This window comes from Pempheris klunzingeri, chromosome 3 (assembly GCF_042242105.1).
Source record: "Pempheris klunzingeri isolate RE-2024b chromosome 3, fPemKlu1.hap1, whole genome shotgun sequence".
In the NCBI taxonomy this organism is placed as follows: domain Eukaryota; kingdom Metazoa; phylum Chordata; class Actinopteri; order Acropomatiformes; family Pempheridae; genus Pempheris; species Pempheris klunzingeri.
This window is the reverse complement of record NC_092014.1, coordinates 19,451,018-19,472,755: the sequence shown is the minus strand read 5'-3', so window position 1 is coordinate 19,472,755 and position 21,738 is coordinate 19,451,018. Positions and strand designations below refer to the sequence as shown.

Sequence of the window (21,738 nt, the reverse complement as noted above, 5' to 3'; positions counted from 1 at the left end):
TCAATTTGTACATAAATAAATGAATACATTACAAGCCTCAAGGTGGGCAAACAATCATAAAATATTATATGAAATTATTATACTAACTGTGTGTCTGTCTCTAAAATAACTGAAAAAAAAAGTGTGATAACTTGATAAGCCATATTTTAAAAAGGAAATTTAAAGACTACTGTTGTGTGCTCCTAAAGCTACTGTAAAGCTACTGTTTTGTGTTTGACCATGTCTGAAATTTATGTCAAACCTTTTGCACACAGTGTTACACATCCTCTGTCAGACCTGTTGTCTATCTCCCCCGACACACAAATCAAAGTGTAATAACATCCATGTAGTGTAGTGTTTAAAAATGTTTCTATTCCCCTGTTCAGTGCGTCTCCTTCTTATGTCTTGCATGCCATTTGTCTGGACAAGTTTGTTGTGTGGATATGTGCAAACTCACCCCCCCCCCCCCCCTCGCCCCGTTTTATCCTCCTCTTTATCATGCAAAAAATATTAAGGCAATAACTCCTAAGTTTGAGTGTGTTTTCACCACCGTGTCGATATAACCCGTAATAATATCAGTAATAAAAAAATTTTAAAAAAAAGGATATGTATGCATTCAGGAACTTTAATTTACAAGTTTGCAGGGTTTTCTTTTTTTGTTGTCTCGTTGTTTTGATGAAGAATGACCGTGCAGCCGTTCATACAACAGCCAAAACCTTAAGCTTTCAGCCATAAAACCCGAACTTACAGTATATATACTATTACTATCAGGATCTACTGCTAGGGAGAGAACACTGAATGAATCTGTATGAATAATATAAAGACATATGTATTTATGATTTCTAAGCTACAATAAGCAGTGTTAATTTGACAATGGACAACAACACTGGATTTTGCATCATGCGACAATTTGCGAGAAAGAGACCATCCTCCCTCACCACACACACACACACACACACAGACACACACACACACACAGTGAAGTGAATACTGCAGTCTGGCTACTGATTTAGTTACACAGCAAAACCAGAAGTGTTTTAAAAGACGACGTGAAGTGATGCTTGATTCAGTTCCTACTTATTGTTGGTTTGGGTGTGAAAATGAGCCGCTGATGGCGGCGATGTGGAATGCCATGAGCAATAAAGGATTATCGTGTATGTTTCTGCCTGAGATTCAATAAAAACTTAAAACCTTGTTCACAGACATTAAAGACGTGTCATCTTCTGTCCTCTGTGATGTCAGGTCGGCTTCCCACCCTTATACTTATTCTTCCCCTTGTTCTGCCTTGTTTTGTGTAAACTCAGGCCTTTGTGTGTCTTCAATGTTATTAGTAATACCTGTGTGCTTTCCCTACTTTGTCAAGTCTAAATGTCTGCTGTAAAAAAGGCCGGCTGTAAAGAACCTTGTGTCTCATTGAAAAAAAACCAACCACCATCCTTGGAACAACTCTTGCCATACATCACTGAGGACATATTTCAGAACAATAGAAATAGAAAAAAAGGGACACTTAAGCAAAAGAAAATGTCAAAATCAAAATTTTTTTTAATTCTTATAATCTAATCCTTAACTTGTGTTATAGTAATGTCACTTCAGCTCTTCCTTATTGATGAGACTATTTTGCAGTGTGAAAGGTTGATGGGGTCCTAGATTGACTACGCTCAGATTGATCACTCAGAAAACCTCAGATATGAGTGACTACTTCCCTTGCTTGTTATTTCCTAAAATTCTGTCATACAAAGACAGACAAAATCCACAAACAGCTGCATACATTGTAAAGCCCTTGCAGACAGCAAATATCAAAGTTATTGTTGTTACTGTTGCTGTGTCATATAGCTGGTAAGGGTCATTTTTGAAACTGGATGGTGATTGTAAAAATAAAACCCTAACTCATATCAGCAACATTTAAAAACAAACTTCCTTGTCAACACCTACAATCTTAGATGACAGTAAATTTTAGTGTGTTTATTGCTCCATATCTTAGCTTTCACTTTACATCACACAACGCTGTGATATTCCCAGAGTCAGACAAACATTGCAAAATGTCGACCTTAATATGACCAAGTGTGGCCTGGACATGAGGTTTGTCAGTTTTCCAAAGTTACACTGAAAACCTGAGGGAGACTGTTATTCTATATTTGCAGCTTAACTACAAAGTTAGCAGAAGTGTAGCACTGTTGTTGGTCTGAAGAGGGCAATACACCGACAGGGGTGGACAGTCCAACTGAACTACTTTGGTGTATTTCTTCCTGTTTGCCACAGAGTGTCACTGTTGACTAGAATTTCCTATTGATGTTTAAGAACAAAAATTATAGTGGAAATTTTATTTTCAAGCTTTATTTATTTCATAAACAAAAATTCAACCACAAAAGGTGAACTACCTAAAAAAAATACAGAGTCAAGCACTAAAATATCAGAAAACACGAGACAGAAAAGAACAGGATGCACAAAGACTGCAAATGAGTCCTCGTGCTTTTTGACCTTTGGCATTCAGTGACTTATTGTTTTATAGATGTTTACATCCATATTACCATTATGTTGAACAACGCCTACAGCACCTTTTAACAGATTTTCAAATAACACCGAATGGGTTATTTAACCCTTAAACACGGTGTCATTTTCTCATCTCCGAGCGTCAGTATCAGGTACAGTTGTTGACATCAAGGTAACATGGACGGTACAGTCGGGTCAGTTTTCCCTTTGAGTCTGCAGCTGGTAGTTAACTGATTTTCTTTAAGCTGGAAATAAAGACCCACTACGCCATTAAAAAGTAGCTAGACTGCAGATCATTTCTGGTGATTTTCATTGGAGCGGTTTTATTTTCAGACAGCAACTCTAGCCCCTGGTAAGATGGAAGCTTCCTCATTGTGCTGTTAATTTTAAAAGTTGCTCAAAATATAGCACAGCAGTGTTCATCATTACCAACATGTAGCTGTGGAGTTGGAGTTGGCAACAAGGACACAAACATGCATCCACAGACATGCACTGTCAGTGTGTGTGATGCCATATTTCAAATGTTGAGTGGGGAATTTAAAACCCATCCCAGCCAACGAGCATTTTGAAACTGCAAATACTGCAGTCTGTTAACATTTCTTTAGAAGAAACAGATCTGTGTAATCTGACAGCTGTAAAGACGTTAGAGGTTTTCCTGTGTTTTTAAATCTGTGTCTACCATTCATTAGTGAAATACCTGGATTGAGGTGTCTCATGTGAAACCTGTAATAAAAAAATCATCAGTACCACCCATTTCATATTAAACCACACGATTTAGCTCCAGTAAATTAAAATAAACAAACACAAACAATCAACGAAGCCAGAACTGGTTGAAAGTGTAGCAGAAGACCGTTCAAATACTCTGACTTTGTGTTATTATACAGTGGATAAGAAGAAAGTGTTCGTAGGATATTTCAGGTTCATAGAATATCTAATTTTAGTAAATAAAACTTGGCAGTTCTCATTCCCGGCTTGTGGGAATGAGAACTGGTCATATAAATGCAGGATAATGTAACAATGTAAAGTGTGATTAGAGAGGAAATTTTCATTTACAGAAACATTTTTACACAAGTTGTTACACTATCCAGCACAAACAATCCAAGTCATGTCAAGTAGTTTGAATGTCTTCTGACCCTTCCCCAAGTCTGTCACAAATAAATATATTCTGTATATAGTGACAAATCTCACAGTAGCCAGGTTTGTAAATCTATCTGTCCATTACTGAAGCATCTGTACGATCATGTCTAAATCCAATTTTATAGTATTCATAAATATAGTTTTATTTTTTAAGTCTGTCAAATTCAAATGGGACATTGGCTTTGGTGTATAATTGGTTGTAAATTATGCTTGTATCTCGATCCTGAAGCAACATCACAAACATCTGAGAACAACAGTAATGACAGCACAACTCATTTACAGCTTAATAATAATAATAATAATAATAATAATTAGAATTCATCCAATTCATCAGTAGAAACAGGGATTGCTATAAGTGTCCCCTCACCTTTCAATGGGCCCTCATTCAAACCCAGACCTCCAGCCCCTTTTTACGAAGGAATCTAACACATGAGGAGAAATTAAAGGATTCAGGATGACAAGCCTTGCCTGACTAATTCGTAACAACGACCTACAGCAAATGCTCAAACCTGGAACCCAATTCAAAACTTCAGAACGAAAACCAAGCAACCTCACCGTCTGCATGCACTGAAAGCTCAGGACACATTTGCTTAATCCCATTGGATCCTTTAAAATCCACTAAAAAAAAACAGTCTGGAAAGTAGAGATAGTTCATAGATTGCATCTGAACAGCTGAACCTGACGTGGTGGGCATGGTCTTCTGGGTGGGCTTGGAAAGATGGTAGGGGTCGAAGGGGAACAGAGGGTTGAGAGCAGCCCTGGTTTCTACACATTCGTCCGACATTTGGGGAAGATGGGTCCTCCCTCAAGCCTTCTCTTTCTTACTGCAGACAGAGAGGAGGTGGGGCAATACGGGAGGAGGTGACAGAATGGAGGATGAAGAAAGAGGAGGTGAGAGGACGAGAGGGAAGGAGGGAGGAAGAGAAACGAGAGAGAGATGAATTAGAAAAACAGAGCGCACACAGGCTGCGTTCATCATCATCATCGTTGTCGACTTTGGCAAAAGCGGAGCAAAGTTGCATGATTAAAGCAAAGAGAGCCGACGAGAAGAAGGTAATGGTGTTCAAAAGGACGGACCGAAAGATTCAAGCGGCTGAGAGAAGTTTTAAAAGGAGAAAAAAGAAATAAAAAGGCAAAACTTTGATAAGAGCAGGGCTGGATTATCCCATTATAGGGCCCCGCCTGACCCCTTCCTACGTCCCATTCTCTGTGTAGTGTGTATGTATTAGTTATTCATCATAACAAAATGCCCAATGTAATGACAGTAGATACTGATACAATAAGGGCTGAAAACTAGATTTGAACTTGTGGGTGTTGCCTTAAAAGGTGCTCCAATGCTTTAGGTTTGCACTCCTGCTGCACAACACTGTCAGACTCCAGGTGGAGAGTTTAAAGATGAATAACTGATGCAGCAGAGCCAGATGTTGTCTTTCTTATTCCACACATTTTTCCCTCGTCAAAACCAGGTGCCTACATTACCCACAATTCAACTCCACCGTCTCCAGTTCTGTCAGAGATTCGGAAGGCTATGCTAGGAGCGGCTAATTTAGCCTCGAGCCACCAGCCTCAAGCAGAGATGAGGAGCTACGGAGGTCTGGTACGTCCACTTCTCACTAACTCCACACAGATTTGATCATTTTCAGTCTTGTGGTCCTCAGACCTTAACGACACGGACTCAAGTGATGTCCTACAGCTCCCTCTGCAGCCACAAAAAGCTTTCTACAACTTTATCCACAGCAGTACTCCTGTAAACAGTTTGATGGGTAAAATAAACACCATATCTTTTCAGTTTATACACTAATTTAGTGCTGCTTGACAAACTGATTAACAGCAAATCTGCAGTTTATCAAATAGTCATAAACAAACTGCCACGCAGTGAACTTGGAGACTTCGCTGAAGGTCTGGGGCACTGGGGCAGCTGCCCTCTTTGCCAAGACAGCAACCCAGCGTTGGATAAGATCAGTATTCAACAGAGCAGAAGAGAGGACAGAGGTTGAGCAGACGAGGATGACTGTGTCCAGACAATGCAGGAAGAGTAGAACAGCTGAATGCCAAAGTGTATCATAAATAAAGTGGCCAAAGAATAGACTATAGCACTGATGCAGAAGTGATGCAGAAATGGTTTCTGCAGCTTCACAGCACAGCAAAAAGAGGATGGAGCTCCCAAAGACTGCAGTAGCAAGCAAAAAAGGGGACAGTTTCATCCTGTCCAATCAGATTTCAAAGGCAGTGTCTTGCTCCTCCTAGAGTGCGTGACAAAAACAGAGCTGAAACCTGTGCACTCCTCTCTTCTGTATTTCACAAGTCCATTTGGGGAAATTAATCATTTCCACTGTTTATTCTTCTGTATTTCAAAAGAACGTGTTCATTTAGCCTCGCAAAAATTTAGCATTTCATGATGACATGATAGCAGTGATATTTCATGGTCAAGTTTACTTTTCATTACTGTTGAGTGCTGTCTGATATTTCTCTCTTTCTGCATCTTCCAGACTTTGAATGTCATTTGGTTTGTTGCCTTGTTTGGCAGAGGTTCTCTCACTTTTTTTCTTGGGAAATTCTGCGAACAGAAAATGTATTCTGACTATGGCGGGTACTGGAGAGCAAATATGGGAGACACTGTTGGAGATCTTTGCAAATCAGAGATGATTAGAGGATGAAAGTAAGGAAAGTGATGACAGGTGCTGCGGAGAAGCAAAGGAAACTCTCAGAGGAGCATGACAGGCGGCGGCAGCGCTGTCCGCTGGTCTGGAAAAGAACCAGGTGATGGTTGGCAGAAGAAAGGCGAGGCTGAGCGGTCAGCCAGTGCAGTATTTGTGTTTCAGATTTATTTTTTTTTTACTTAGTCTTGGACTTGAACTTTTTCCCGAAGGCCCTCTCCAGCTCTGGGACAGACAGGGTGAGGGTGAAGGAGCCGTCCGACTCTGACCTGACGACCCGGGCTTAAAGATGGCGGGGGGATGAAAATGTTATGACAAGATTACGACAATTTCAAGTGGTTAATAAAAGGTTACGAGCAGACTATAAAACCATTAGAAACAAAACAGCCCATAAAACGCATCCAAATGTAATCATGTTTCTGATTCAGTCACGCGTAACTTCACTGGCTACACCTTAAACTGCGTTTTGTGCAAACACACTCACAAAAAAAACTAATTTTGTGATGCTTATAAAGTCACATTTTGATGAGAATGTGTCAGAGATGAGTTTAATTTATCTCTTTGGTTCAGACGGCGTTCCATCAGCAAATACGAGAGAGACCTCAATAGTTTGATGTGCATAGCAACAGCCATTATGTTCACCAGTTTTATTTTGTTCTCTTTCTCATGCACTTGCTCTTTTCTTAGTGCTGATGTCACAAGTTAGGAAGCCAATGTTTTGATTGGCTGGGGCTTTCTGGCCGTAGTACGGAGTTACCGGGCGATGATATCACTCCATGATTCTTCTATTAGAGTCTGATTTAAGTAGAACCCAATGTGATATAGTGAAGATAAACGTGTCAGCACTGACGCACGTAACAACCAACGCTGCCAACAGCAATACTACTGAAAGATGAACCAAAGCACTGGGAGGTGTCATGAACTCAGTCATGAAATCATGTATGCACTACAAATGTTATCAGTTGTTATTGTCTGTTTCCAGTTTGTTCCAAAGACTTGTTGTTGCATGTGCGGTTTCAAATGTGTGCGTGTGTGTGTGTGTGCGTGTGTGCGTATGTGTGTGTGTCTAACCCACCCAGGTCGTTGTTGTTCATCATGGCATTGGAACCTCGGAGGCGTGGGCCCTGCTGGGTGAAATGATACCCAAACTTCAACAGCGTGGTGTTTTTCTCCAGCATGCTGGCTATCTCCATCTCCACCTTGTTGCCTAATGGTTGGCTCTGGAGTTTGGAGAAAGAGAGAGAGAGAAAGAGAGACAGTGAGTGCGGGGAGTGAGGGATGGAGAGGAGATAAGAGAAGAGGTGTAGACATGAATTAAAAGCAGGTAAAAGAGGGGGGGAGGCAAGAGGATGAGCACACAAAGTGGCTAAACACCGGTGCCACTACAGGTAAGGGTGTGATCTCCATGGTAACGGAGGATGAAGTGGTAAGATGGTTATTATTCCAATCGATCAATCAGTCAGTCAGCGAGGCTGAATGGACGGGAGATGCAGTAAACTAGGTCGAAGTAATGAGCGAGCAGTGAGTCACAGATGTGTAACTATGCAGGATGATACATTACAATGCAATCGGGGAGCATTAGACTGAAGTGGCAAAGATGGCCTGTGTACACTACCTGACACACACACACCCACACACATTTTTCTGCATGGTGCGTGTGTGTCCATGTGTGAGAGAGTCTGCATGTGCTCTATGCAGTCGGTACCTGATTGTCTATCTTGAGCTCCTGTAGTGTGGTGTTATTCTGCAGTGACTCTATGAGGGCCAGGATTCCAGTCCCTGTAATGAAGTTTGACTCAACGTTCAGGCTCTTCAGCGTCGTGTTCACCTTCAACATCTCTGCCAGGGCCTGAGGAAACACACACACAGCACACATTGTATCTTAATTCACTCACTGGTTTGCAGCTATTTCCTCTTCATGCCAATGACTTTATGCATTATGTCTAATTAGATAAGACTAGCAACCTGACTTACTGTATTAGGAGGGTCTAAACCTTGATGCATCTTGAAAATAAAATATATGTATAGATCTAGTTCGGGGTTTTATTAGTATCGTTTGCATTAAATGTTACAGTTGTGACTTACAAATGCTACAGGGTCGTTGCTCCTGGTTCCTACAATACTAAAGCGCTCCACCACAGTGTTCTTCATCAGTGCCTCAGCGTACGCCTTCAGAGTCTTGATGGGGATGTTCTGGGTACAGAAACACACACACACACACACCACTTAACATCACAGCTCACTAAATGTTAAAGGGTTCTTTAATTATATATACTAAGATCTAAAAAAAAAACAAGTAGTTTTTTTTTTACTGTTTTCATCCTTCATCATTCATATTGATTTACAGTTAAGAGGATTTACCTGTATTGCATCATAATACTGAAAAAATGCTTTAATTTGTTCATGAAATGTCTAAAATGTGTAAAAATGAATCTTATATTGCATATTTACAAGATACGTCACTCAAGTTTATTTCTTGAAAAGTAGCTTTTTAAATTTAATCAGCAAACTAAAAATGTGAAAACTACATTTTGTGCAGTAAGGTTAGTTAGTTTGTGCTCTTGGAACAAGATCAAACATGATATGTACAATTAATACAGAAACAGATGTTTCATACAACATCTACAAAGCTCGAGATAAAGCAGTTAAATCAGATCCCTGTTGGCTTTGAGTTGAAAATACAGCAATAAACGGACATAGCCTAGTTATTCTTAACAGAACACACACACACACACACACTTACCCTGATGTTGTTGAGGTTGACCTCCACCAGGTCAGGGTCGTTCCTCTTCATTCTCAGCAGCGTGTCTTCTACATCAGTGGCGTTGGGCTCTTCATCGGGGACTGGTTTATACTGGGTGCACTGAATTACACCTACAACACATTTAGAGGACACACTCATGGACAGCAGGAGACTGTTGGGACTGTGGATTCAACTCAGTTTACTGTGGAAACAATCCTCATTTAAACATGTCTGTAGCCCTTTCCCCGCTTCTTCAATTAGACAGCCAATTAGTAAACCTGTAACACTGTAAACCGTGTTATGTGGACAGCTGATTGCTCGAGACTTGCAACGCATCTGCCCACAGTCCCTTTGCCAAACAAACTGTGTGTCTGTATGCGCTTAGTTTTGTCTACTTTATCAGTAGCACTTAGTTTTAGTCCAGTGTTACTATATTTGTGCATCCACAGAGTACAAAAATAAATAAATAAATACTGAGCCTGTCATCAGAGGCAAAATAAACCAACATTCTGCCAACATGAGGTCATTTCATTTGATTAGTGCCCAAGTCAACTCAACATTTTTCTTGAATGAGGCGATATTTTCTTCAGACTAGCTGAGTGATCTGCTTTATTTTGGTTTTTTTACTTTTACTAGTTTCTTGAAAACCACTGCACCAAATGTATGCGTGAAGTGACGACAGGTCATGCAACTGGCAGATTTCCCCAAATAACAGACTCAGAAGCTCCATAAGTTTTAGCGTGTGTGTGTGTGCGAGCGTGTGCGAGCGTGTGCGTACTGTTGAGGCCTTGCTTGTTGACGATATTGCTGCTGGCCAGGGCTTCGTAGTACTGCTGGTTACTCATCAGGGTGTGCATACCCAGGATGGCTGCAAGACAGTGAGAAGACTGGATGAGGATGGAGAGGACGAAGGTAATAAACAGAGGGTCAGAGGAGGAAACAGAGAGAGGGGAAGCCAACACATCTAATGCCAGTCAACTTGCACCCATACAGTTGACCATCATGCTAATACAGACGACACAGCAGCGCTTGCAGCATCACAAGCAAGTCAAACCGGACAAGTACGCTGCCAGTGATAATATGTAATGGCTTTGGTTTGTGCTGCCAAGGCTGAGGTACCTCCTGTCAGCTGACCACAGCTCATGTGAGGAACCCCGCTGGTGTCCTGGCAGCAGTGAATCTGAAATTTGTTTCTGCACTGAGCAGCTGCTCTGATGACACCATGTAAAAGAGATGATTTAGAGAGAATCATCACCTCATCTGTTTGTCAGAGAACATGAGAACAGTTTGTAAAGACATAAACAGTTTGGGAACACATGCTGTACACCGAGCTGCTTGTAGTAAGATCCTTCAATAAATCCAGGGACTTGTTGTGCCCCTAAAACATTTTCAACTTCTGCTGTGAGCAGCAGTTTTGTTTGATAATACTTCTCTGCCGTGAGTCCGGTTAAAACTAAATGTATCTTCAGTTTTAAGGCCTCAAATATGTTAAAGGTTTGTGCATGCAGAAAAGTGTTTGCCTCAGTAATGACACTGGCCATTTATTACAAAGAATCGATGAGGATTCCTGTGTAATGCATGTGCAGCAAAGACGCTGGACTCCGTCAAGCTGCGTGGGTTTTCCCCAAAAGTCTCCTTAGCACAAGCCGACGACATGGACATGACAGAGGACCAGAATGGTTCCATGCAAACACTGCGTGCAGTCTGCAGATACCCTGGATGGTGTTCAGCTAGCGAACAGAGAAATCCAGCAGGGGTGGAAGGACTGATGGAGGGATGAGGGGGAAGGGTGGAGGGAAGGTGGAAGGAACGCTAGAGGAAATGGAGAAGATTTAGATTAAGGTAGAGTAAATGAGTGAGGGGAAGTCGAGGCAATGATGGCGTTGGCACCGATTAGTGAGAGAAGATGAAGAGTAATCAGACACCCGCACTTCATCAGAGCCAATCAATGAACTAGACACGTAGTACATGTGACTACGAGGGGAGGTGAGTGGGTGTGATGATGTTACCTGCGATATCACAGAGTTCAGCATCAGAAGCGCTAGCCAGGGCTTCTTCTAGCTCCGGCTCCAGAGTCACACTCTCTATAATGGGGTCCACCCTCTTTTTAGGCACCCAGGCTTTCCCTGCAACATGAGTGGGAGATAATGTCAGATACACTATAAGTACTAATATTACTACTACCTAAACCTTAGATGATGACATTTTGTGAATTAAAGCTCCTCCCTTCACACTCACACTGGCGTTTTCACTTGCACTAGCTAATTAAGACCTCTGCTCAGGTTGAAGTCAGATGCAGCCTGGCTGGGAATGACATGAAGCCATTCAAGTCCAGACAAATGTTAATCAAGTCTACACAGTCTGAGGAGACGCTTGTGCATTTATTACACTTTATTCAGCATGCACAGCACCAGGACCCCGAAAGTGAGGCTCCAAGTGGGACACGTCGGACCTTTCAGAAGAATCAGAGTTTGATTACGACTTGGATTTTGATGAGGACGCTTTTCAAAAGTCAGAAAGTTGTTATTACGCTAACTCCGATATGACATGAATGCAGCATTGGTGCTACACAGACGCAGCTCAGTGCATAGAAAATATATCCAACCATGACACAGAAATCACTGTCATGACCTTTTCACTTTTATATAGACAGAAGAAAAATATTTCATCACATCACACCTGAACACAGGCTGTCGTTACTACATCTGACTACAGATTTGTGTCTTTACTGATAGCTCGGCTATGCCTGTGCTTGTGGTCAGCTCCCCCAGTTTCAGCCAGACTTTTTTTGACCCCCATACAAACAGCCGAGTAGTGAGATTTTACTCAGCTTTTTGAAAGTCAACCTGTATCCTCTCTTGGTCCCAGTCATACCGCTGCATCCTTTCGCATTGTGCTTTAACAATGCAACGGAAGGTTTAAAATGGTAACAGGTAAAAGTCAAGCTGTTTTAGGTCTGCTTATGGACCAAACTGCACAGAGCATTATCTCAATGTGAGAGGAGTGAAGACAGACGGCTCCGAGCTGGTTGCAGAAACTGCTGCATGTTACTCGTATGCTCTGTTTCACAGCTGACTGGCTGTTTCACAAGATCAACTAAATGTTAACTGCCTTGCTCAATGGCAGTTGTTGAAGGAGGGGAGATTGTTACTCATTCATTAAAAAAAAAAATCTTCCTCATGGATACCTGAGATTTCCATGACAGCTCTGACTTTAGGGTTTGCAGACACACCTTTTAAGGTTTGTGGCTTCGTATCAGCCATGATTCATTTGAGAGTCTGTCTGAATCGTCTCCAGCATGGAGCATAATTTAAACAGGTATGTTCAAAGAGTCCACACTCTCCTATGCTCACATACTTGGATGACTCAGGACCAAACAGTGTTGACATCCAATGATCTTATCACCTGTTAAAATCATAAATCATAACAACTTTGAGCCACGCAAAGCCACATTTTCATCTATACAACGACATAGCAAGTTCTGACCTCTCTTCTCCCCTGTGAAAGGCACCAGGTCTTCTTTGTCTGGATGCTCTTTGGCCTGTTTCTCCAGATGGGCCAGCAGGTTGTCTCTCTGAAACGTGCCCGTCGGGGCTTTCTTTGTCTGGTCCTTCTGCCGCATCCCAGCTGGTAACAAAGCATTCTAGACGAGGATGAGAATTTACATCATTTAAAGGGCTGGAACAAATGTTTCAAATCTGTCTTGCTTCTCTCTTTCTATCATGATAGTGAAAGTCTTGCATCATCAGTGCAGGACAAGAACAAATCACTCCAGGATTTCTTCCCTGCTACAGTAATTACTGAATAAATCACTAATCAACATTCTGTGTTGTCTTGCAGGCACCGGTGGTACCATCGAGTGCACTCTCTTTGAGCAGCGCTCTAAACAGAGGTGGGGAACAAATCCTGTGAGATGACTTTTTGATTTTACATGGTTTGTGCTGACTTAAAATGGTAGAGAACTGTCTTTGTCAGAGTAAATCTTCAACCTTAGGATTTTGTTCTGAGGAATCAACAGTTAAAGGTGCCTGAAAATTAAGTTTAAAGAAAACTGTGCAAAAAGCAAAAACGCCAAATCCCTGTGGAAGAACACAAAGACTCACTCATTTGTTAACAATTCTGAGGTGTGAGACACAAAAGTATGATAAAGATTTTAAATTATTAAAGCAAAGTGAGAGAGAATCTCTGCTCTGGTTAGTGTCAGTCCCACATCAGTCACTATAACCAAGAAATTTCCCAGAGATTTGCTGCTCACCACGTTATTTTCAACCTAAAGCAACATTCAAAACCAAGCTCTGTGCTACTTATAGCTTTGTATCTTATCTGTCCTCTCAGCACTCAAGAGGTCTCTCTCTCTCTCTCTCTCTCTCTCTCTCTCTCTCTCTCCTCATAACTCTCTGTCAACCTCTGTGCCTCTCACCCTTACTTCTCTGCCTTTGGCAGTATGTATGCTTGTGTGGGTTGAAATATAAGTAATCTTTCTCCTTCTCTGTTTCTCTCATTCAGCCTTTCCAGCAGTGGTCCCATAGGTGTTCACATGACTTACAGTAGTATTTATAGTAAAGCCAGGAGTATATCACACCACCATTGCCAGGCTTTTTATGTCACACATTATATCAGCTGTAGATAACAGCCACACTCTCGGTCCCAGCACGTTATTTTTACCAGCATGAGACTCTGTCTGTCTCCCCTGTCCCTTCTACTGTACTTTTCTCTGGTCTTTTTTCCCTGTCGTCCACCCCCTACCGCCGGTCCATATCGCTCTCTCTCCCTCTCAGCAGCCATGTACAGTACATAGTATAGATATACTGTATGCTGTATAAAGTGCATATATAATACATAGTGTGCATTTAATTAACTAATCAATTTGAATTTCATATTAAAGTTCATCACATTGTATACTGTGTAAATTATTTTCTTTATTTTATTTTAATGGTTTGGCAATATTGTTTCCAAAACTTTCATGCCAATAAAGCCAAACTGAACTGAACTGAGCTGAGTGAACATGACAAAAGCGACAAAATGTTTATTTCAAACCCACAAAAATGGATTTTTGTGGCATTACATTGTAACATAACATTGATATATTATCACCTTAAAAAGTTATATGGCAAACTTCAGTAAATAAGGAACAACATTAAGATTCAACGTTGACTCCTTTTAGCTTCTATTTGGTCTCCACCAACTCCACTTGTTCGCTAGCTAGTTGCTAACTTTGCTATTTGGCTGTTTGGGGCCGTGCATGCAGTGCACAGTAAGTTTATCAGAGGTTTTTTTGCTGAAAATACCTGCCTAATGCTGCTGGGAAAAATAGCTGAGTTGAGAATAAACCAAAATATTAAAGTTTTGGGTTGCTACAAAGCTTAGTAAACACATGAATCAGAGCAGCTTTGCGTGATGTTGGTGAGTAAAAAAAAAGTTACACTTTAGGGTGAACTTTCCATGATGTGAGAAATATTACCAGAAATCTAAGTAAATGAGATTTGTATAAATTTATTCCAGATTTAAAAACGACATTAGAGCTCTCATCCAAATCTGTCAGTTCATAAGCAAACAGTACGAACTGTGAGGCTGTACTGTATGTACTAAAAACACAAAATGTTCTCTTGATGATAAATAATAAATTAATCTTTCTTAAGTCATAGTACAGCTGGCAGAGATGCTGTTTTTTTTTGTCCAACATCATCAGACTTTTTCAGTGCCTTACTGGAACTGATGTGGGAAGTCTTACTAGGAGGGTTACAGCGCGTTTCCAAGTCAATGGACACTTCACTGTTGTGTAACAGGTTGCCCTCATAAACAGACACAAACAAGGTAAGCACACACGCACTGCCTCTCACTGTTTCTTCTGTTTACGTCATGGAGTCCCTCAGGGTCACTCACAGCTGGCATTAGTCTCGATAACACACACACACATTCCCACAGAGTCCTGCACATATACCCTTCCAGTCATCCCCTTGGCATTGCGGGGGAATCCATTCTCTTTATGAGCAGTTAGACATTCATCAGAAAGCTATTACAGCTGCTGTCACCACCTCCCCCCATGATGCATCACTGAGGGTGGGAGGCTGGCAGTGGATGCATCAAATGCAGAAATAAACACGTCATAAAAAAGCAACAGATACTAAACATTAAAGTTTAACCGATGTACTGTACCAACTGTAGCACAATGAGAAACAACATGGTATAAAACATGTGGCCTCCCATAGCCTGCTCTTTATACAAATAGAGAAATACTATTAATGATACAACACCAAAGACTAAAACTGGCGCCGTTTCACCTCCGCCTTCATAAAAAACACCTCACTCATGTACTTTTCATCACAGATTATACCTGATTAACTGATTTTTTCTTTTCAATAAATTGTCTATGAAATAGCAGAAAATAGCAAAATTTGTCTTGAAACATTTTTTATCCGACCCACGGTCTATAAACTAATTCAGTTTTCAGTTTAAAATGATGTAAAACAGAGAAAAGTAGCAAGGCCTCATATCTGGGTAACTGGAGCCACTGATGTTTGGCATTTATTCTGGGGTTAATGAAATAAACAATGATCGCTGATATATTGGTCTATTGGCAGAAAATGTATCAGCTTATCATCTTATCATTAAAATCTGTATACACCTGATTGCACTGTATGAATCCCACACTGTTTATATTCTATGATTCTAACGTCACATTGTGCGGCAACACTAACTGCCCGCTAATTGACTTTGAATTGGCTGGTTTTGCCTACGCGGCATTTGGAGCACACTCCATCAGCTGCCACTGTATTAATACTGTGGAAACCATTATTTACATTACAGCCATTTACTCGTGAGCACATTCAAGGGCATTAAAAATGTTGCACTTAACGCAGTTTGACTGGCTAAAAACAGAAATTGGCCAGTAATAATTCAGACAGAAGCACGAGGTCATGTGTTAATAGCAATGTACAGCGTACTGCAGTATATTACAACAGGGAACTGTAGGACCACATAACTCTGCACTGGCACCAACACAGTGACAGAAACTCCTCCATATGGAATTTATATTATAAACTCACATCAGGATCCAGCTCCTCTAATTCATCCTCTAATCGCTGCAGCTCCTCTTCCGACAGTTTCTTCAGCAGCTCGTCCTCGTCTATGTCCCTGTACTTCTCCATCTCCTTCTTCAACAGCGACATGATGGACGGCACACCTGGAAATGAGGATAATGTCGCTTCAACACGACATGAATACAAACCCTTTTAAGAAAGAGCTGACACCCAAAATTGTGTTGGTTGGATTTTCTGTTTAAGAGGATTTGCATTAAATATTGATCTTACAATTCAATTTCATGTAGTTAAAAATCCAAAAAACACTTAAATCATCGTTATCTTTGGTTTTGTACTCTCTTTAGCAAGATCTCTGAGCTGTGAGATTCAGTGTCGTCAGGGTGAATTCATTAGTTCTGTACCAACACACAAAGGGATCCGAGAGGTATTGAAATGGTTCCCTCACCTCAGTAAACCCTCCAAACGAGAAAGACAGAATGTAGGAGATCAGGAGCCTGCAGGACCCTGGGGTTTCAGGAAATGGACTGTATCTGTGGAAACAGCAGAGAAAACACTGGTAACATGTATGTTGAAATGACAGTGTTTGAAGGACCTGATTGACGGGGAAATGCAAGTGGACAAAGAGTCACATACTACGGCGAGTGTCAGCTGTCGCACAAAAACTCGCCTGTCCTCACCTCAGTGACCCCCAGCTCAGGGGCAAAGTAACAGCAAAGGCAGCCAAGTGCCTGGAGCTCTCCTGGGAAAGAGAGAGAGACCTGCAGGACGCAGAGGCACAGAGTGAGGACAGATTAATAGCTCTCAGAATCAGAAACAACACATACTCTAAGTCATCTGTGGAGAAAGAAATTAAGCATCAATGTTCCACTGCTGTTTTCCTTTTCCTTACATGTTCCCGTCTCCATTTCTTTTTTAAGTAACTGACAGATTACTACAAAAGGCTTGGCGCTGGTATTTAGTTTTAAACAGTATGTTAAACTGTTGCATAGTTTTCAGTGGCTCCTCATTGAACTACCATATCTTAAATACTTATGTAAAGCACATAACCTTTAGAGGCCTACTGATGCTGTTTTTACTACAGATTCACTGAAGATTCATTTTTCCATTCTCCATTCTTTTAATTTTCAAATAGCATGTGGAAGCATCTGGCTGTTTTCTGATGAGGCTACTCATGTCATATTAACCATTTGTCAGCTTTGATTTCTTCAGGGTAGCTGCCTGGTCTACTGACTTGGATGAGAAGATCGACACCACTCTCATGTCTGTACGGCAAATATGAACCTACAACTAGCAGTTAGTTAGCTTAGCTTAGCATTAAGACTGGAAATAGGGTGACACAGCAACTCTGGCTTTGTCCCACGTTGACAGAATCCACCTGCCGAGGTTTTGTGACAGACAGGTAGCAGCTTCCTGGAATCTGCACTGGTTGCCTAGCAACTGCTACTAACCAGGAAATAGACACTTTACACCCAAAAAATGGCCAGTTGGTTATTATTACATTTTGGTTTTTGTATGAATTACACAAGCATGTTAATTAGTGAGCTTCAGAGGTGCTGGTTGGTGGATTCTGTTAACTTAAGTCAGAGCCAGGCTAGCGGTTTCCCCCCATTTTCAGTCTTTGTGCTAAGCTAAGCTAACTGGCTGTTAATTTCAGTTTTATGTAGGCACATTAAACTGCCATTGATCTTCTCATCTAAATCAGCATAGTAAATGACATGTCAAGCAACCATTTTGGGACTGGTCTTTAAATTGCTACATGCTGGGATTTAATAATATGAAGGTTCTGCAACAGTTCAAAATCAGATAATTTAAGATGAAAAAGAAATTGATTTGAAACATAGTTATAGATGAACGAGGTTGTGCATGTGGTCTTAACACTGGTTTACATGCTGTAACAACATTATCCGCAGACTGGATTCTCACTGTAATAAAGAGAGCTGCGATGGCTCTCTGATGTTTACCTCATCTAATATTCATTTTGAACAGGACCAAACCAGGAGAGAGAGAGAGAGAGAGAGAGTGGAAAACCTCCTCAAGGCTGCTGGGACAGCGTGATTGTGATTGGTTGGAAGTTGGCAAACCTACTGGGTGATGTAGAAGGTGTCACCAAAAAGTGCTTGAATAAAAAAAAAAACATCTGAAGTCACAACATCTGAAGGTAGCAACTAGATCCCTCGCACAAGATGATCTGCATGCGTTAGAAAAGCCTTTACATCCTGTTGCTGACCCATCTGCCATGAATCTCTGTCAGAAGCGCTGCTCTGCTTTTTTTCATCAAGCACTCTGAAGAAAAGTATAAAAGTCAACCCCAGATAAACCAAATATCTTATCCGGAAATGTGTTTTCTCTTGCTTTCCTTCTCTGCTGTCAGTGTGGACAGACTGTAGATCTGCTTTCCTCTCTCCAGCTCCCTACATCTCTGGACAGAGTCTTGGCTGTGGGAGCAGAAGACTGATGATGGACGAGCTGCAGCAGAACATTTGTGGGTCACGGCACCAAGTGCTCGGCATACGCGCCGTCTCTAAAAACTGTGGATCATGGTTGGAAATGTGTTGTGAGCTGCTGCTGATGGGTGTCCACATGACAACACTAATAATAACTTTACTGAGCCTCCATCAGAATGAGAGTGTTCTCAAATTAGGCACACAGCGCTGAGCTTAATAACTCAACCAAAGTGCAGAAAATGCTCCGTCGAAGGACTACAAATGTCAGTGCAAACATTTCTTTTTGATCTTAAGTATGTCAGCAAGTGTGTTTTGGCTAACCTCCTAAAAGGTGGGGTCAGGCGTGCCGTTCTTTTGTTCTGCTTTCACTAAGCTCCGTGACAAGACAAGTTTCCAAAACCAGAGATGAAGAACTGGGCTGAACTCCAAATATCGCTGCAAGTCGGCTGGAAGAGGCCGACCTGCTCTGGTGATATCAAACAGACTCGTGCCTCTGCTTCATTGGGGGATGTTCACTGGGCAGAGAGGAAAGACAACTGAAGACGGCCGAGCCAGAATGTAGCCTGTAAAGTCATAAGCATTTGACGTGACCCTTGACCTCTAAACCAGGACTGTCCGGTCGACAAGCCTCTAAGAATAGCAGCACTGATACGGGATCATTAATCAAGTCAGATGAGTGTAAAACTTTTACACTGATGCCACACCATGAATGGCTACAGCCTCTCTCCCAGTAAAATTTAATTTTCTTTTTTAAATTTCTTATTTTAGGGTTAGGGTTAGTGCTACAGCGGCTTTCATAGCGATTCCTTTGTCAATCTTTCTGCTTCATTTTAAACAAACTGAGTTTTTCAGCAGGGACACACACATAAATCTCTGTAAAACTCACACATGCTCTTAGAGTGGCCAAAAACTCTTAACAGCCAATAAATCAGCACATAAAGCACGGTGAGAGCACAGCAAGTGACTTCCTGCTTAATGGTAAACAGCTTACACTGTCATGAAGAAAAATGACATGTACAGTAAGTGGCGTGTGAATATTTCACTTAAAATGTCTTTGCTTTGGTTAAGTCCAAGATATAATTCTGTCACCTCTAAACTCATGTCATTAACATGGGCACTTGAACTATGCGGCCTGACACCATCCTCCATATGTGTGTAATACTTTAACAAGTATGTCATAGATTCCGATTAAAGAATAAAAACAAAAGCAATGCTACAAACTCCAATGTCCTCAAATATTTAAAAAAAAAACAATAAAGGACTACAATTGGCACTTAACTCGCAGCAAAATCTCTAACGTATCCTAATCTGGTAAACTTTTGAATTCAGATGGTGGAAAATGAAAAAAAACCCCACTATAGGGACAAAACCATTTACAGACTCCATCATACTTGCTATTCTATTTATCGCCTGTGGTACAGGAATGAAAGCTTGAAAGTGTCATTTGTATGTTGTCTGTCTAAACTATGTTGCATGATTGCAGTACTAGACTTGCACAGGTCCCTGAAATGGGACAGTAGAAAAACAGCTGAGAGGCAACTGGTCTGCTTACATGTAGCAGAGATAAGCTGCAGGACAGCAGGAGTGTGTGTCCGAGTGTGTGTATCGTCAGCTGTGACAGTAACAAGGGTGTCCACTCATGTAGTGGTTAAGCACTGATGCAACACATAAATGCTTACCAAAATATATGAATACACTACAGGAGGTTTGTTTTTCACACAAAGCTGGTACCAATTATTGTACACTCACACAGGACATTTAGGTACAGAACGTGGAGCCGTGATCATACAAGGATTTTTAGACATTCCACCAACTTTTAGTGCCCAGGAAACTACACCCATCAGTGATGGCTGCTGTGCTGGTAAGTCTCCACTTTGGGGACCAGTATGGAGTCGTATATCATGGACTGTATAATAAGGGGCCTAGCAGCTCACTTGCTGCCTTGGACATGAGTTCAGGCACATTCTGCAGAGGTCATGATGTCCACAGATGTCTCAGGTCTCAGAAAGCAGAGTAAACAGGGCTATGCTGAACAAAACTAAGAGGAACACCATAACTTATGAAGTAACAGAGGTAACAAGGCTCCATTTACTCTACAGTGAAGTATGTAGGTCAGAGGAACTGACAGCAGACATGTCAGCGGACAATTGTTGCATCTCACAGCACTTATAAACTGAAAACCTGATTTAGCGAGTTAATCATACATTTTCTGTTCACAATAACCGCCAAGACCCTAACTTACCTCAAGTCTGACTATTTCTAAGTTACAGTGATTTTAAATGCTATTTGTACAAAGATGGGTGGTCAAGATGAACCCTGTGCTGTAGAATAATTATTGTACATTCACCAATCCACTGGCATCACATTAGTTTGACAGAGTTCTTGTATCACAGACACCCTGGTAGCAGCTGTGGCCTGTATGATGGACTGTTTTAGAGCCCGGTGCTTTCCGTGCAGGGCTTTGGCTACAGGACTTGCAGCGTGCGTTACTTTCAGAGGGGAGCCTACAATAAAACACTCTCCTACAGAAGGGGAAACACCAAGAGTGAAATTATAAAAACCACTCCTCAGTTTTCCCTGAGAATCCCTCCTCATGGAAACTTATTTCCTCCAAGTAGTTTTAAAAGCATTGTCCCGCACTTTCTTTTAACCTTGACATGTGATCATCACTGGTTTGACTGTTTTACAACATGCAGTATGATTTTTGCATTTATTTCCGTACCTCCTCCAGCGCTATTTATAGCCGGACGGTCCCGCTGGGTGACAGCTACGAATACTTTGACCAGATATGGTTTCCTTCAGAGCCGCCTGGAGTCGCACTGCGCCGTCCGCTCTGCTGCAGGCGCACAACCCGGGAAGTCCGCAAAAAACTCCACTAGACGAAACCGTCCATGACCCGCAGATAATCCTGAATTCAGCAGATTTCACCGCGCTCACGAAGTTTCCTCCTCCGTGCCTGGTCGTCTCACAGCGGGTTCGTGGAGGCTGAATCTCATCTCCCGCAAAGGGCAAAGTAAACTTATGGGGAGGGATCATCCTCCTCCTCCTCCTCCTCCTCCTCCCAACACGGCTGCCCTGTCACTCCAGTGATGTCATGAAGAGTGACTGCGTCCATTATCGGACGATTATCTAAGCTTCACCAAGTACTAACTTTGATGCACAGGCGCCTACTTCTGAGTGCGGGTTTGACCTACTCGACCTCGCTTGTCATGGCAGCAGTTCATTTTATGACACAGGATGTCACAGAC

General features: G+C 41.6%; 1 protein-coding gene across 1 annotated transcript; it reads right to left on the bottom strand.

Annotated features, from left to right (window-relative positions):
* Nucleotides 1-2,320: 2,320 nt before the first annotated feature.
* Nucleotides 2,321-21,479, bottom strand: tmod1 (tropomodulin 1). The gene is made up of 13 exons (XM_070828109.1): nucleotides 21,213-21,479; nucleotides 16,724-16,804; nucleotides 16,492-16,576; nucleotides 16,053-16,189; nucleotides 12,493-12,649; nucleotides 11,016-11,132; nucleotides 9,785-9,874; nucleotides 9,007-9,137; nucleotides 8,349-8,456; nucleotides 7,969-8,112; nucleotides 7,339-7,483; nucleotides 6,446-6,545; nucleotides 2,321-4,430 (listed from the first exon to the last, which is right to left on the bottom strand). The coding sequence occupies exons 4-13, from the start codon at nucleotides 16,173-16,175 to the stop codon at nucleotides 4,412-4,414; spliced, it is 1,134 nt and encodes a 377-aa protein (XP_070684210.1). The 5' UTR covers nucleotides 16,176-16,189; nucleotides 16,492-16,576; nucleotides 16,724-16,804; nucleotides 21,213-21,479; the 3' UTR covers nucleotides 2,321-4,411.
* Between the last annotated feature and the right edge of the window lie 259 nt (nucleotides 21,480-21,738).